This window comes from Rhincodon typus, chromosome 33 (assembly GCF_021869965.1).
Source record: "Rhincodon typus isolate 14 chromosome 33, sRhiTyp1.1, whole genome shotgun sequence".
NCBI lineage: Eukaryota > Metazoa > Chordata > Chondrichthyes > Orectolobiformes > Rhincodontidae > Rhincodon > Rhincodon typus.
The window spans coordinates 34334134-34352703 of NC_063364.1; the positions used below are offsets into that span (position 1 = coordinate 34334134).

General features: G+C 41.6%; 1 protein-coding gene across 2 annotated transcripts in view; it reads left to right on the plus strand.

The window, feature by feature from the left end:
• The window catches only part of LOC109917586 (RNA guanine-N7 methyltransferase activating subunit-like), a 15469-nt gene extending 321 nt beyond the window's left edge, over positions 1-15148 (plus strand). The window contains exons 2-4 of one of the 2 annotated variants that reach the window (XM_048615840.1): positions 1208-1363; positions 2240-2323; positions 14461-15148. In XM_048615840.1, the coding sequence (XP_048471797.1) occupies positions 1208-1363; positions 2240-2323; positions 14461-14539 (319 nt within the window). In that variant the 3' untranslated portion in view covers positions 14540-15148. Of the gene's footprint in view, positions 1-1207; positions 1364-2239; positions 4694-14460 lie in introns of those variants that run through there. The other variant, XM_020517425.2, reaches the window with a different exon arrangement.
• Positions 15149-18570: the final 3422 nt, after the last annotated feature.

Below are 18570 nucleotides of genomic sequence, written 5' to 3' on the forward strand. Positions count from 1 at the left end.
GACCCTCCGACAGCGCGGCGCTCCCTCAGCGCTGACCCTCCGACAGTACAATTGAGTACTCTGCCAGTCGTGACCTTCAGTCCCACGTTGAATTTTTTGTCAATAATTCGTGTTGAATTCTCTGTGGATGGACTTAAAGCCATGACTTTAATTCCAGAAGGGAATTATCACCCACCAGATCACATCCAAGAGGCACAGTGGGGAGGCGATGGCCTAGTGGTATTATCACTGGACTGTTAATACAGAGACTCAGATAACATTCTGGGGAGCCAGGTTTAAATCCCGCCACAGCCAGATGGTAGAATTCGAATTCAATAAAACAAATGGAATTAACAATCCAATGATGACTATGAATCCATTGTTGGAAAAAAAAACATCTGGTTCACTAATGTCCTTTAGGGAAAGAAACTGCCATCCTTACCTGGTCTGGCCTATGTGTGACTCCAGACCCACAGCAATGTGGCTGATTCTGACCTGCCCTCTGGGCAATTAGGGATGGACAATAAATGCTGCCTAGCCAGCGATGCCCTCATCCTGTTAATGAATAAAAGTAAAACATAACTATTTAAGGTCTAACCAGATTGAGTTGGATATGAAGTTTCTTTCTGAACACAGTGGTTTTGTTGTTCTCTTGAAATGCCAGTGTGTTTTCATTCTCTTATCTTTTACTGTCTTGGTTGATCCTTTCCTTATGTGTGTCATTGCCTCATAGCAAACATCAGTTTTGGTTCCGGTTTGAGAATGAAATGAGCTGGAGAAATTTTGTTGGTCTGGCTGCATCTGTGAAGACAGAAATGGATTTCATGTTTAGTGTCCAATATTATTCAATTCTTTGGAACTCAGAATTTCAGCAAAGAGTCACATCAGAGTCCAAACTTTAACTCTGTTGCTTTCTGCAGGTGCTGCAAGACCTGTTGAGTTTCACCCGTATTTTCTGCTTATATTTCAGATCTCCGGATCTGCCGTATTTTGATTTTATTAGCCAGTCTGGAAACCCTTCCTGGTTACCTTCAACCTATTATTTTGGAGCTATTTGGCAGACTCTTAGCTGTTTGAAATTTGCTTGAAATTGGAAGTTAGGTTTTCCGTGGCTGAGTATTGAAAGAATCTCTTTGTCCACCTTTAGTGTATGGAAGGTCTCATTTTAAGGTAAATGGAACCTGCTTCTGAAGTTCTCTTGCTCATTTTCTCTTCTCTCGTTTCCCAGAATGACTAGTGAAGCAGAAACTGTTCCCAAGTATGAGGAAATGTTTGCTCATCGATTCACTACAGCTGACAAAGAGTATCAGGAAGTGTTGAAGTCACCACCTGATCCACCACCGATTGTAGAGGACTGGAGAATCCGAACTGGTGGTAACCGCAGGTAAAGAGCAACTGCAGACCTTTGTCGAGACTTTATATGAACATACTGAGAATCTCTGAGTCTGAGTTATCAAATTTTTGATCTGCAAAGGAGTCTAGAGGTATCAGAATGTTAGAATTCCAGCCGATTGAGTAAATCAGATCCCAGCCAGTAATCTGATTTAATTGACATTTTTGTTTTGGTTTTAACCAGGTGGTCTTTCAATAAACACAAATATGCAACACTACAGATTCGGGATTTGATCTTATAAATGTTGGAGCAGGCTTGACAGGCCAAATGGCTACCCTTGCTAGTAATTATTTTGTTTCTATTACACTACTGAGTATGTTGGAAATAGTTAGGGAATTAGAAACTATTGTTTCAGAGGAAGATATAGATTTAACAGTACCAGCAGCATCTCATCAGGAATGGGATTTAAGCATAACCACATATGATTATTTTATATAAGATACAGAATAGGTAAAAAGAACTTGTAACAACATTGGTGGAAGAGGAAATACCTACTGAAATCAGGGACTGGGTTATAGAGTAGGCTCAGACAGTGATTATAGTTTGAGATTGACCAGGGGAATTATTTCACAAATGTGTGCAGAACTCTCCATTCTCAATCTGCTCATGTATATCTCAGAGATGAATCTGGTCACAAGCAAGGAATAACTTGGGTGATATTGTACTGTTCTATGTTCTATGATATTGAATCGGCAACAATAACTTTGGGAGTAATGATTGTCATATGTAAGACTTAGATAAATTAATACAAGTACAGCATTTGCAAATTTTCTTCTTTTGCGGTCCTACATGAAATAATTAAATCATTCCACAGTCGGTAAAGTCAGAATCAAACATCAGTTTGAGATTTTTTGTTTTTATTTCTAGGTCACGAGATTTTCAACCATACAGAAGACAGGATGACAGTCGCAACTGGTCCAATGAGCGTCAGTGGCGTGGGAGAGTCCATGGGTACAGTCACTCTTCAGTTCAGCACCAGGGGCCATATGAATCTTATAGTCAAGGCTCTAATTCACACTGGCAATCCAACCACCATCGCTACTGAGTCCAAGCTACAATTCTGATCACTCAGCTATGTAAAGCACCACAGTAACTGACACCAGATAGGGAAATGGATTCTAATTTTAGAGAGGCCTCTTGTTTTCATATTTCTTGCTATTAGTTGCATTGCCAGTTTGGAGAGTTGGTTGGTGGGGGTGGGGGGTGTGGGGTGGGGGGAGGAGGGAGGAGCGGGGTTGGTAATTGAGCATGTAGATCTCACCCAGAACTGTCTAGACGTCTCTAGGATAGTGGCTTTTGGTAACTAATCCTTGTACATCTGGTCAAAATGTAAGTCATGGATTGGTGTCGAAATGTTTGCATACCATTGTCAGGGAGACAGTGATCCCAGGCAGTTCCCCATTTCATCCCCCAGATGATAGTCAAGGTTTCTGCTGTTGCCCAGTCTGAGGAGAAACACAAACAGAAGTTGCTGGAAAAGCACGCTGCAGGTAGGCCAACAGGGTGTTTCTCTGGCCGTGGCTGGAGAATGGTGAGGGACAAAATGGGGCAAAGAGATTGAGTGTCTACAGGATTTTAACATGCATTTTACTTTCTCTTGGTCTATTTCAGCTGTCAGTGCTAAGGAACTGACTCAGCTGAACCTGATCTTTGAATTAACAGAATTTTCCTTGGGCAAGATTCTGTGATTAAGCAAGAGTGGATATCCTTCCAGTGTCAGTTTTCACTGAATCAGTTACCTCACCACTGGGCCTAGTGGTTAGCCCAAGGAAAGATTATCAGCTCCTTTGTACTTCACAGCTGTTCAGCCAGTGATGTAGCACTGTAAGGAGAAACAGACAGAGAGAATCAAATCCAAGCAAGAATTAACTGTGTCTAATATGTATATTTTTTGGAATTGTAATCAGAGACTGAATGAAGTGAGAGGAAAATACCTGGCTGTTAAAAAAAAATACAAACCCCTCTTCAATTCAACTTTGACCTCAGTTACTTGTATTGAAAATTTATTTGCTGTTTTTTTGGTTTTTGACGGAAGTGTTTGAACAGTTTGGAACTCTGGGTAATTTCTAAATATTTAATTATTAAAATTACAAAACTTTTCAGTGAAAGCAATTTATACCATGAGCCTGTGCACATTTTGTGAAAGCTCCATGGAGGGAAGGGATGATGTGTGTGTGTGTGTGTGAAGCCTTGTTATCTAATCCATCATAACCCGTGTACAATGTGATGCATTACCCTTCAAACACTGGCTTCTAGTTTAGTCCCTGCAACTACAATTTTCTTACTTTTAAATGGCGAGTGTCTAACTTATTTTAGGAGTTTCTTTGTGTTGTAGACAGTGTGATGTTGATATGTAATGCTGAGCTTCGCAGGCTGTGATTGGTACGAGTGGGTCAGTGACTGTGAAAACACAGAATAATGACTCACTGAGATTGACTTATCAGGAGATTTTAAACATCTTGATGAGATGCACTCCAAATAATGAGGCGACACTTTGCTTCCCACCTAAATGTGAGCAGATGGTTGAGATGTAGCATATGTTCACTAATTCTATCACTACCTAATGGACAGTCAGACAGCAACCCTGGCACTCTTACAGTTCAACGTCTCATTTTATGGCCTGGCCTATTTCTTTGAAGCTGGTGTTTGAATTCAGTGTCATTTCTAGTTGGTTTTACTGACCACTTTGCATTTTACTCAAAGCAGTTTGTGATTGAAGGCAGTTATAGCTTTCTGTGACACGGCTGAGAAACTTTCTTTTTAAGTGTTATTTTGAAGTTATTTTAAGGCAGGAGTGTGTTTTTCATCCATGACTGAAATAAAACAAAGAACTGCAGATGCTGAATATTTGAAACAAGAACAGAAATTGCTGGCAAAACTTAACAGTCTGGCAGTATCTGTGGAGAGAAGAACAGTTAACATTTTGAAACAAAAACAGAAGTTGCCGGAAAATCTCAGCAGGCTGGCAGCATCTATGAAGAGAAACCAGAGTTAACGTTTCGGGTCTGATGACCCTTCCTTAGAACAGCATCTGCAGTTCTTTCAGTTTTTAGTTAATGTTTTGAGTTCGGTGACTCTTCATCAGAACTCCTTGGCTAAGCGTGGCTATCATCATAGGCTGGGGCTTACATTGGACTTGTGCTGGTTACTGCCTCTCACTGCACACTGACCCTCCGAGACCTGACAGAGACACTGGAAGACTAGTTTACACTGAATAATCCCTGTTGATTGTTTCCAGGTTATCATATATATTTTTGTACTCCTGTGTGTTTCAAATATAACGAAAAATACAAATAAATAGATCCTGAATCTGCATCAAAAGCCTGAATCTGTTTAATTTGCAAGGTTTTAAAAATTGAGGAGGAGTCAAATATTGATATGAAATCTGGGTCCACAAGAACATGAATGTTGGATAGTAAACAGTGCAAAGATTGGAAGTTGAGATCAGCAGTAACTATTGATGAAGTGGTACAAATCTTTGTTTTAAGAGCCTGAAGCTGCTAAGTGTTAGTGTTCAGAGTGCTTGGTGTGTTTTGTTAGAATTCTTTTTATATGATGTGGACATTGCCGGCTAGGCCAGTATTCACTGCCCAGAGGGAGGTTAAGTGTCAATCACATTGACGTGGATCTGGAGTCACATGAACAACTAAAGAAGGAAAGAGTTGAAATAACATCCAAATACAGATAATCTACCTTAAATAGACAAGTAATCAACAAATAACAGCTTCACAAAGTCACAAACCAGGGTGGGATCTTTATTGGATAAAGCTCCAGACTGGATGAGAAGTCAGGCTCTGAGCATCTTGCCACAGAGGATTAGTCAGAACCAAGTAACTCTGAGCAAACAGTTGAGGTCATGGTTGTGAAGGAATCTAAATTAGAGCAAGGATGTGATAGATATATGGGATTCAGGGGCCACAGTCTAAAGATACAGGCAGGCCATTTAGGAGGAGAAATTTCTTCACCCAGACAGTGAGCCTGTGGAATTCTCTGCCCCAAAACGTGATTAGGGCCAAAACATTGAATATTTTCAAGAAGGAGTTAGATACAGTTCTTAGGGCTAAAGGGATCAAAGGGTATGGGAAGAAAGCGGGAACAGGGTACAGAGTTAGATTGTCAGCCATGATCATATTGAATGGGGAAGCAGGCTCGAAGGGCTGTTTCTATGATTCAGTCAAGAGCTATTAAAGAGATCTATTGAGTTAAAGTTTTGAGGATTGGGGAAATTCAAAAGTTGCTTTTGATTTTATTGACACGTATACGAAATGCAGTGAAAAGCTTTGTTTACGAGCGGTACAGGTAGATCATAGCAAGTAAAGGATGTACAGATCAAAAAGACTTAGAGGCATACAAGTTACATTGCAGGTTAGATTATTTGAGGCTAGAGTCTATTCAACAGTCTGATAATGGCCGGAAGGAAGCTGTTCCTGAACCTGTTTGAGCATGTGTTCAGGCTTCTGTATCTGCTGCCTGACGGAAGAGATTGTAGGAGGTCATTAGCAGGGTGTGATGGGTCTTTGATGAAGTTGGCCACCTTTTCGCAGCAGTGAGCCGTGTAAATGGGGTCCATGGATGGAAGGTTGGCTTCCGTGATGGTCTGGGCTGTGCACACCACCTTCTGTAGTTTCCTACGGTCCTGGGCAGAACAGTTGCCATACCTGGCCGTTATGCATCCGGACAGTATGCTTTCAATGGTGCATCTGTAGAAGTTGGTGAGGGACCTTATGGACATTCCAAACTACCTGAGCCGTTTAAGGAAGAAGAGGCATTGTTGTGCCTTCTTGACTGTCGCATCTACATGGGAAGTCCAGGACAGGTGGTCAGTCATCGTCACTCCAAGGAACTTGATGCTCTTCACTCAACCTCAGTTCTGTTTAAAGATGTGAAACGTAAGAAAGACACAAGAAATTATATAATTCTGCAGATTCTCCATATCTGAAGTAAAAGCACAGTATAATGGAAGCAGGCAATATATTGTAAACCAAGCCTAAGTGAGGAGAGTTGTCCAGTCTGAGTCCAAATCTAAATGAACACCATTCCATAAGACAAATTGTTCCAAGCGTGTTTAAAAAGCTGACAACCTCTGAGATTGATGTGGAAAATATGGGGAGTAAATGGTGTTGAGCTTTTCCTGTGTGGTTGTAACTAGCTGGCCAGGTGGGGAGAGTCCAGTCAACCCCGACCTGAGTCTTTTAGGTTGTGAAGAGGATTTGGAAACTTGGGTTGAGCCAGATGCTGCTCTGACCTGCTGTAGTAGCCATGATATTAATATGGTTGTTCCTGTTCTGGTCAATGGTACCTCTTCAAGATGTGGATTGGTTTAACTGGGTGGGTGGTGGGGGGTGCTGGACGGAGGTCCTGCTTGAGCCTCCTTGAATATGTGATCACTGTCTAGCATTGATAAGAAAGTGTTATGTCTCCAGTCACCGACTATTTTGATAAAGACAACATAAAAGCAGTGTTGAAAGTTGAAAATATTAAGCAGTCATTTGATAGAGGTGTTCAAAATCATAAAGTTTTTGATCCATTAACTAAGGAAAAACTTTCCAGACACAGGAGGGTCAATAACAGAGTACATAGATTTAAGATAGTTCATAGTAGAACCAGAGTGGGGATGAGGAGAAAATTTAAAAAACAGGTTGTTCTGATCTGAAATGCAAACTTGAAATGGTGGAAGTAGAGAGAAATAAAATAAACACATAAAGGAGAAATTCACAGGCCTTTGGGGAAAGATTAAGTGGATAGCCCTTTCCAAGAGCTAGCATAGGCATGATGGGCTGAATAATCTTCCTCTGCTGTGCCTATCAGATTTTATACAATATCAAAACACAACTTTTGCAAAGTAAGCCACAACAGAATTGATTCAAGCCGCAATTTACTGTGTTGTGTAGTCTTTGGCTTTGGCCCAGGTCTCTGATAATGCTGAGAGCTTACAAACACATGAATTAGCAGCAGCAGTAGGCCATTCAGCCCCTCAGACCTGCTCCACCATTCAATAAAATGGCTGATCTGATTATAACTTCAAGTCTATGATTACCACCTATACTTGATAACTTTTAACCCTCTCACTTCGCAAGAATGTATCTAGCTCTGCCTCAAAAATATTCAAGGACACTGCTTCCACCACCTTTTCAGAAGAGTTCCAAGGGCTCTCAATCGCTGATAAAAAAAATTCACGTCTTCTCTGTTTTAAATGACCACTGATTTTTACAGCGTACCTGTTGTTCTATATTCTCTATAAGATCCTTCAAGATCTTGATTGGTTTCAATTAAGTCACCTTTTACTCTTCCGAACTCAAGCAGGATCATATATTCTCTAATCAGAGATGTTGTTACACACCTCTGGAATAGGTGAGACTTGAACCTAAGCCTCCTGGCTTAGGGACAGGGACACTATCACTACAGCACAAAAGCCCTGTATGCCAGTGGATACAAGCTTAATCTGTCCAACCTGTCCATTGTTATCTAGTAAAGCTTTTCCAAACTGTCTCCAATGCACTTAAATCCTTAAATCAGGAGACAACAATGTGCACAATAATGTGCATACTACCCTTGATACTGTCTTACCAGTGCTCTGTATAATTGAAGCACAGCCTCCCTAATTTTGTATTCAGTTCCTTGCACTAAATAACATTCTATTAGTGTTCCTAATCATTTGCTGTACCTGAATACTAACCTTTTGGAAGTCATTCACGAGGACACCTTAATCCCAGTGTTCTGCAATCTTTCACTATTTAATGATATTAATCTTTTTTATTCTTCATGCCAAAAATCTGCAACTTTGCATTTTCAACAGGAATGAGTTAACACAGAGCTGTTTGAAGTCACTTCCACTGACTCAGCCCATGTGTAATCAACTGAGAGAAGTGCAGAGGAAGAGGTGGAATTGACGTATAAAGCAGTTCATTAGCACCAGGCGAAGTTTATATATATGCAGCCCAGCTGTTAACTCTTTTTGATGGTAAATTCATGAACATGATTTGCGTCGATTCTGACATTATTCAGGATCAGAAACTCTGCTATTTAAAACACTCCTTTCCCTCCCTCTCCATTTCTTCCTTGGTTTCTAAAGTCCATCAGCCAGATATTACTCTACTATTATCCAAATGGCCTTCCTCCAGTGTCAACTTGGATCACACTAAACAATGAAGGGAGGCACCACAACCAAGTGCAACTGCTGCCCAGGGATCAGCTGCAATATCACAAATCAGCACAGCAATGGCAGCAAACATTACAATGAGAAGGATTAAAATAAGGAAAATGGCAAAGATCTTCTTTAGAACTGCTGTTGTTGGATGTTCAGGTGTCTCAATGACTTATTTCCAGATTCCAGGTTGGACTGACCCTACAATCTCAGGTCTCCATTAATAGGTTAGGGGATGGTGAGATAAGTCTCACTCTCATTGGAGGATTTTTTTCCTGGTGCTTAATCTGAAAGTAGTAACATGTGCAAAGAAGTGTATCAACAAACTGTCCACAACACACTTTTATTTTAATGGAAGGTATTTTTAATAGGTCTGCCTTGGTAATTCTGAGTGTGGAAGTCTAAAACATCACCTAAAGGTAACCTATGGTTTAGTTAGATTTTCTCAAAAACCATAGGATGTTCTTTAGCAAGACTGCTGTTTTGATTAATAAAAGAAAAGTTTTTCATAGAATCACCACAGTATGGAAGCATGCCATTCAGACCCTCAAGTCCACATCAACCCTCTGAAGAGCATCTCACACAGACCAACCCCCTACCCTATCCCTGCATTTACCACAGCTCATCCAAACAGCCTGCACATACATGGACACTATGGACAATTTAGCACGTTTGGACTATGGGAAGAAACTGGAGCACCCGGAGGAAACCTGCACAGACACGGGGAGAATGTGCAAACTCCACACAGACAGTCACCCGAGAGTGGAATCATACCCAGGTCCCTCGCACTGTGAGGCAGCCGTGCTAACCACTGAGCCACTGTGCTACCTGTTACTAGGATAACATATATTGATAAAGCTTTATTCCCCAATAGAAACTTCATTCCCATTCTGGGGAAAGGAAACCTGCAGGAGAAGAGTCTTGGTTTGTTTTCTGGTGTTTCCAGTTAGCTGCTCCCAGTTGTTTTGCTAAAACTTGGGAGAGGGAAATGTGGGTTGGTCACTACATGACTGCTTATGGCTTATCATGTCAGGATGGGTTTGAAATCTCATGGCAATCATGGCCTATTTGTATACTTGATTGGGTTGGGACAGCATCCTAATTTGGAGATTGGATAAATGCAAGAACTAAACCCTTATCAGATTTTAAATAACCTCTCCATGAAAATGATTGATGTCTGGTTTTGTTTAACCTTGACAAATGATTAAAGCAACTTTTAAACATCATGAGTATATTACCAGCAAACAATCACTAATTTTGTCACTCGATGTCCTTTCATTGTAAAAACTGCTGCTTACAATTGCCAAGGCACAATCCCTCTTTAAATTACCAGGAAGCTACTGCCGAACTTTAATGTTAATTACTGTACAACTGAGCAGTGAATTAACATTGCCACTTGAAAGAATAAGCTGTACAGAAGTTAATCCTTATCGCACACAGAGAGCTTTTATAGGGTAATAGTATTCAACTAACCTGGAGTGGACACTTGTGCAGAAAGTAAATATAAGATTTTAAATGTATATGACTGTAATTTTGTATTTTTCACATACAAATGGATATGATTTTTTGATAGATTTATTTGACAAGAATAATCAGAGATCCTTAATCAGGCACCCCTGAGTGCTTCCAGATCCTCAATCTTCCTCCTTTCTGAATAAGGGGCAGAGATTCTGTCAGTCAGTCCCATTATGACTAACACCCAATTTTCTCTCGCAGTTAAACCTGGGGAGAGTTTTCTTGATCTTTAGTTTCTTACAGAGGGATTTGGGCTGGTGGGTAAAGAGGAAGTTAACTAAAAACAAAGTCAAGTGGAGTTTCTTTGCAACATGTATCCTGACACATTCAGTCATTATTCATCCGTACAACACCTCCGTGTTTTATATCACCTCTGAAATTGATCCTTCCATCTCTCTTCTCACCAGCATGTAAAGGTGAATTTTGTTTTAAAAAATCCACATATCACAGAATGATCACAGCACAGAAGGAGGCTATTCAGCCCATTGTGCCTGTATTTGGTTCTCTGAAGTAGCAATTAACTTAGTCCTCTCCCGCATTTTCTCCCTGGACCTCTGCACAATTCTCGTTTTCAGATAATAATGCAATTCTCTTCTGAATATTGAATCTGCCTCCACCACTCTCATGGGCCATGCATTTCAAAGCCTAACACTTGATGTGTGAAAAAGCTTTTCCTCCTGTTCTGCATTTTGTCACTAGATTAAATTCAGACATATATTGTAATAGTGATTACATTTCAAAAGTATTTCATCGGATGGAAAGTGTTTTGGGGTGTTGGCTGATCATGAAAGGTGCTACATAAATACAAGTCTTTCAAATTTAATATAATCTGCTGAAACAAATCAATATTTGAGATCAAAACTTGAGATGAGAACTGAGTTATTTCTGCAAGGAAAGCAGCCCATGTGGGTTTCCGTAACTGTTGGAAATTGAAAGGATGAATAAAGCATCAGTTTATTATTCAAAATTTAATATATTGCTTCGATGTGTTATACACAGAAAGGATTGTTTTGAAATTAAATTTAATAAAAAATACAGAAATTACAACAAAAGTACTAAAAGAAAAAGATTAAAGTCTTGATTTAAATTATTTTTAAGGTCAAAGCTAAAACCTGAGGTCCAGTTTAACCTATGGTAAGGCACTCAAGTTTATTTTTCATGCAACTTAATCTGTTCTAGCACAAAGAGCTGAATCCTATCATTCTTTTTTAGCAATAAATCACTGGATGGTGAATGGAAGCCTTGGTAAGTTGCAGCATTGTATCATGTAGATGGTACAGATGGGTTGATGTTGCCAATCAAGAAGACTGCTTTGTCCTGATTGGTGTCAAGTTTCTTGAGTGTTTCGGAGTTACGTTCCTCCAGGCAACTGCCGTGTATTCCATAATACTCCTGATTTGTGCAGTGTAGATGATAGACAGGCTTTGAGGGGGCAGGAGGTGAATTACTCGCCACTGCACTCCCAATCTCTGGCCTGCTACTGTGGCCACTGTATTTATATTGTGGTCCAATTATGTTTGAGGTCAATGATAAACGCCAGGATATTGTTAGTGGTAGATTAAATTATGATAATACACTTGAATGCGAAAGGAGATGGTTAGATTCTTTATTGTTAGAGATAGATTGCCTGACACTTGTATGGTGTGAATGTTACTTACCACTGATTAGCACAGGACTGAATGTAATCTTGGTTTTGCTGCACATGCGAGGGTTTTGTTCAGTAATTGAGGAGTTACAAATGCTACTGACCATTGCGCAATCATCAGTAAATGCAGCCACTTCTGACCATATGAAGGTCATTTGGGAAGCAGTTGAAAATAGTTGGGCCTAGAACACTACCTTTGGAGCTCCTGTAATGATGTCCTGGAGCTGAAATGACTGACCTCCAACAACTACAACCATCTTCCTATATGCCAGATATGATTCCAACCACAGATCGTTATTTCCAAATTCCTTCTAACATCAGTTTTGCTGGGGTTCCTTGATATCAAGGGCTGTCACTCTCACTCACATCTGGAGTTCATCTCTTTATCAATATTTGGACTAAGGCTGCAATAACGTCTGGAGTGACCCTAGTGGAAGTGAAAATGAACAAGTGTACTGGTTATTGCTGTATAAGTAGCGCCTGACTGCCCTGTTGACAACAGTATAATAGTGAAGAGACTGTAGTAACTGCCGATGCTGGAGAATAAGAGATAACAAGGTGTAGAGCTGGATGAACACAGCAGGTCAAGCAGCATCAGAGGAGCAGGAAAGCTGACGTTTCGGGTTGAGACCCTTCTTCAGAAATGGGGGAGGGGAAGGAGATTCTGAAATAAATAGGGAGATGGGGGGAGGCGGATAGAAGATGGATAAAGGAGAAGATAGGTGGAGAGGAGACAGACAGGTCAAAGAGGCGGGGTTGGAGCCAGTAAAGGTGAATGTAAGTGGGGAGTTAGGGAGGGGATAGGTCGGTCCAGGGAGGACGGACAGGTCAAGGAGGCGGGATGAGGTTAGTGGGTAGGAGACGGGGGTGGGGCTTGAGGTGGGAGGAATGGTTAGGGAGGCAGAGACGAGCTGGGCTGGTTTTGGGATGCGGTCGGGGGAGGGGAGATTTTGAAGCTTGTGAAGTCCACATTGATACCCTTGGGCTGCAGGGTTCCCAAGCGAAATATGAGATGCTGTTCCTGCAGCTTTCGGGTGGCATCAATGTGGCAATGCAGGAGGCCCAGGATGGACATGTCGTCCAAGGAGTGGGAGGGGGAGTTGAAATGGTTCGCGACTGGGAGGTGTAGTTGTTTGTTGCGAACCGAGTGTAGGTGTTCCACAAAGCGGTCCCCAAGCCTCCGCTTGGTTTCCCCAATGTAGAGGAGGCCACAACAGGAACAGCGGATACAGTATACCACATTAGCAGATGTGCAGGTGAACATCTGTTTGATGTGGAAGGTCTTCTTAGGGCCTGGGATGGGGTGAGGGGGGAGGTGTAGGGGCAGGTGTAGCACTTGCTCCGGTTGCAGGGAAAAGTGCCGGGGGTGGTGGGGCTGGAGGGGAGTGTGGAGCGGAGTATAATAGTGAAATCTTGTTGTGGATAAAATCAAACTTTGAATGGAAATAAACTTCAGTTTAATGACTCATGAACGTGTGATGCTGGGGTCAGGTTGTTTCAGTCAGAGCCATACTGTGTGGTGCCATATCCTCAACGCTTGCTGAGCCAGTGCTGAGTTGTAACATATAATTAATGCTTCATTGAGCCTGCAAGAGACATATGATAGAGAGAGGGGCTGGAAGATTGCACTGAATCTAATAGAACACCCTTAAACTAACAACAATAGAACTCTCAACCTTGAAATATGTGAAAGGTCTAATTTTGCCCTTTGATGACTGATCTCTCTGCAGACCTCTTGCAATCCTGTTTTCCAAAATATATGTACAATTTCTCACTTACAACAAAAAAAGTGTGGGACTCCAGATTGCACTGTTGAATGTACCCTCATCACTGGCTTGTCAGGAAATGTTACATTTGAATCATTGTTTCTATAAACTGTACATAAAAATAACCATTTGCCAAACTCACTTAGTCACTCACTCAAATACTAAACTCGATGACAAACAAAAACGCTTTCAAATGTTTCTTGCAAATATGATTAGATTTCTGAGGAGTTCTGCATGCTTCCCTCTGTGTTCTGTGAAGAATGGTGAGATTAGAGTCCGGGTTGGAGGAAGGAAGAGGAGACGGGGAGAAAGGGGGTGTAGAATGGAGACAGTTGGGGTGATGGTGGTGGGGGGAGGGGTCAGGGTGGGGTGATAGGGATTGGATTGTGGCAGTTGCAGTTCCATACAGAAAGATGTCAAATGATGTAACTTTAGAAGGAACCTATCTAAAGTGCCAAGATTGTAAATGGAGTAGGGGAGTTGGAATGCATATATACAGGTCAAAAAGGCAGGCAATATAAATAGATAATGGAACAAATAAACAGATTAAACTTCAGAGTTGACAGACAGAAAAGCAAAGAGGCAATATTAGACTTTTACATCCACCCGAGCTTACAGCCAGGTTCTGGTTTAAAGCTTCCTTTGAAAGACACCACCTCAGAGTAACACTGCCTCAGTACTTAATTGAAATGCCAGCTGGGAATATTTACTCCAGTTCTGAAGCCAGGCTTGAACCCACATTCTTCCAATGAAACAAGAATGCTCCTGATTAAATCAAGTGAATAACAAATCACTGCAAATTGCTCTGGAATCTTTAACAGACAGAACATAAATTCACCACATGTTGAGTGTGGGTTGGAACCCAAGGCTTGTACAGTACCTCCACTGCGACACTCTGTCATAAGACTGTTACAAAACAGATCCCAACTCAGAATATTTGGTAACTTTGGCTTAATTATTTCAAATCCAAATCAATTTCTTCCTTTTCTCAAGTTATTCCTCTTTATTTTCACTTTAGTCTTCCACACACCTTCTGTGAAGAAGAGACTGAATCAACCATTTGGAGATTATTGAAAGGCTTCTGCAAACAAGACTAAGACTGGAAACCCACCAGAGTATTAAATACGCTTTTGTAATTGTTTCAACAATCCTTTGATTCTCCAGTGCATTGCATAACCATATTTTTCTAATTAATTGACTATATTCCAATGATTCACTGTCCAATCTTCCGTTGCCCACTTTATTGAAAATTCCATCTGTATCCTTTCTGGCCCAAAGTCAAAGGAATTGTGTGGGATAAATCTCAAGATCAAAGCACGGATCAAGAGATGTGTAATCAGAGTGTCCCTACATCATCCATCAGTCTTCAACACAAAAATGGAAAGTACAATATCAGGAAACAAACCTCATTCAGTTTGTCCAACACACAGCAACAGGTGCAACCTGCATTTGTATAGCACCTTTAACATAATATCCCAAGACCTTTCATTTTCGAGAGAATGGACAATAATAAGAAAATAAGAACACCTGATCAGTGTTATAATTGTGATGGGTGGAATTCAATGAAAGTCACATCCTAATACTCCACCAATCACACCATTAGTGTAAATCTGTTGCTTCAATTACCAAAATGGTATTATTCCTTCTCTTTGTACTACTATCCAGAATAAAAGACATGCTTACCAGGCTATCTAATGAACTTAAAATAACCCATTTTATTATAAGCAAAACTTATTATTGGAGCAAATGACACCTAAGCTATGACCTGGATTTAAATTCCAAACACACATATACTTAAAAAGACAAATCTTTGCAGAGATAATACTTTGTTTTAAAAGAAAAGCAGTAGGGGTAAAAACTAGGTAGGTTTGCACACTATTTGTAAGTATGGGATGTTTTTCAAAACTGCACGACATCCTTAGGAATATGTAGTAATCATCAATGAACATTCCCACTTCTGATATTATGATGGAAGCAAGGTCTTGGATAAACAGCTGAAGATGACTGACCTCCAACAACCACACAATTTTTTTTGTGCTGGGTCTGACTCGAACCAGGTAAGAGGTTTCTCCCAATTCCTGTTGACTCTAATTTTGCCATGGCTACTTGATGTCATGATCAGCCAAATATGGCCTTGATGTCAAGAGCAGTCACTCTCACCTCACCACTGATGATCAGCTCTTTTGTCTATGCTTGAACAAAAGCTGTAAAATGGTCAGGAGATGAATGACCTTGGTGAAAACCAAACTGAGTGTCAGTGAGTAAGTTACTGCTAAGGAAGTGCCACTTGAGAGCACTGTTGACACACCTTTTCCATCACTTTACTGGTATTGAGAGTAAACTGATGGGGCGAAAATTGACTGGGTTGGATTTGTCCTGCATTTTGTGTACAAGATGTACTGGGTTATTTTCCAAATTGTCGGGTAGCTGCCAGTGTTGTTGCTGTGCTGGAACAGCTTGGCTAGGGGTGTAGCAAGTTCAGGAGCACAGGATTTCAGTATTGCTGGATTACTGTTAGGCCCCATGTCCTTTGCAGAATCCAATGCCAGCCAAATGAGGAGTATTCCACCACACTCCTGGCTTGTGCCTTATAGATGGTAAACAGGCTTTGGGTATCAGGAGGTGGGTTAGTTATTGCAGGATTCCTAGTTTCTGTCCTCCTCTTGCAACCTCCGGATTTATATGGCTAGTCAGTTCAGCTTTGTTATTGGTTACCCCCAAGATGCTGATGTCATTGAATCATAGAATCTGTAGAAAACAGAAAGGTGATTCAGCCTATTGAGTCTGCATCAACCTCAGAACAGCATCCCAAACAAACCCAGCCCCTTGCCCTATCCCTGTAACCCCGCATTTACTATGGCTAATCCACCTAGCCTATTCATCCCTGGACACTATGGGGAGTTTAGAATGGCCAATCCACCTAACCTGAACATCTTCGGACTATATAGCATGTGAAGTGAGTTGAATTGTCTGAATTGGCTGAAGATTGGCATCTGTGATGCTGGAGAATTCAGGAGGAGGCCAATATGCGTCATCCACTCGGCACATCTGGCTGAAGATTGTTACAAAGGAATCAGCCTTGTCTTTTGTAATAATGAGCAGTGCTCCCCATCATTGAAAATGGAGATATTTGTGGAGCCTACTCCTCCAGTGAGTTTTTAACAACTGTGATTGAATGTGGCAGGACTAAGAGTTTAGATCTAATCTATTGGTTGTGGAATGCTTAGCTCTGCTGCTTGTGTTGTTTGGCATGTGAGTAGTCCTTGTTGTAGCTTCACCAGGTTGATATGTAATTTTTAAGTATATCCGGTCCTGCTCTGACACCCCTTCTTGCAATCTTCACTCAAACACAATTTTTTTTTCTATTCATTTGTGGGATGTGAGTATCGCTGGCTGGCCAGTATTTCTTGCCCATCCCTAGTTGCCCTTGAGAAGGTAGTGGTGAACTTCTTGAACCGCTGCAGTCCTCCTGCTGTGGGTTGACCCACAATGCTATAGGTAGGGAATTCCAGGATTTTGACCCAGTGATAGTGAAGGAACGGTGATTTATTTCCAAGTCAGGGGGATTGAGAGTGGCTTGGAGGGGAACTTGGAGGTGGTGTTGTTCCCACACGTCTGATGTCCTTGTCCTTCTAGATGGAAGTGGTCATGGATTTGGAAGGTACTGTCTGAGGAATTTTTGGTGAATTTCTGCAGTGCATCTTGTAGATAGTACATACTGCTGTTACTGAGTGTCGGTGGTAGAGGGAGTGGATGCTTGTGGATGTAGTGCCAATCAAGCGGGCTGCTTTGTCCTGGATGGTGTCAAGCTTCTTGAGTGTTGTTGGGGCTGCACCCATCCAGGCAAGTGGGGAGTATTCCATCACACTCCTGACTTGTGCCTTGTAGATGGTGGACAGGCTTTGAGGAGTCAGGAGGTGAGTTACTTGAGGCAGTATTCCTAGCCTCTGACCTGCTCTTGTAGCCACTGTATGTGGTGAGAGTCCAGTTGAGTTTCTGGTCAATGATAACACCCAGGATGTTGATAAATGGGGGATTCAATTAATCCCCTGACTTGATGGTAATGGTAAAGTGAGGATATGTTGGAACATGAGGTAGCAATTTGTGAACGGTCCACAGTACCTCATGGATGCCCAGTTTTGAGTTGCTAGATCTGTTCAAAGTCAATTCTATTTGGCATGGTGCTATGCCACAGAAGCAAATGAAGGATATCCTCAAAGTGAAGATGAGACTTTGTCCCCTCAAGGATGTACAGTGATCACTCCCACCAAAACTGTCATGAGCAGATATATCTGCAGCAGGCAGATTGCTGAGCTTGAGGTTGGCATGTTTTTTCTTCTTGTTGGTTCCCTCACCACCTGTTGTATACACAATCTGGCAGCTTTGTCTTTTAGGACTCAACCAGTTTGGTCAGTGGTAGTGTTACAGAATCATCCAGCACGGAAACAGACTTTTCAGTCCAACTGCCAACCAAGTTTCCCAAGCTAAACTAATCACACTTGCCTCCATTTTGCCCAAATCCCTCTAAACCCTCTATTCATGTCCCCATCCAAATTCTTTCTTTATGTATTCATTTTTGGGGATTGGCTGGGCCAGCATTTATTGCCCATCCCTAGTTGCCGTTGAGAAGGTGGTGGTGAGCTTTTTTCTTGAACTGCTGCAGTCCACCTGCTGTGGGCTGACCCACAATGTCCTTAGGGAGGGAATTCCAGGATTTTCACCCTGCGACAGTGAAGGAATGGCGATACATTTCCAAGTCAGGATGGTGTGTGGCTTGGAGGGGAACTTGAAGGTGATGGTGTTCCCATAGATCTGTTGCCCTTGTCCTTCTAAATGGAAGTGGTCGTGGGTCTGGAAGGGGCTATCTGAGGATCTTTGGTGAATTTCTGTAGTGCATTTTGTAGACGGTACATACTGCTGCTACTGAGCGTTGGTGGTGGAGAGAGTGGATGCTTGTGGATGCAGTGCCAATCAAGCGGGCTGCTTTGTCCTGGATGGTGTCAAGCTTCTTGAATGTTGTTGGGGCTGCACTCATCCAGGCAAGTGGGGAGTATTCCATCACACTCCTCATCTGTGCCTTGTAGGTGGTGGACAGGCTTTGAGTCAGGAGGTGAGTTGCTTGCCACAG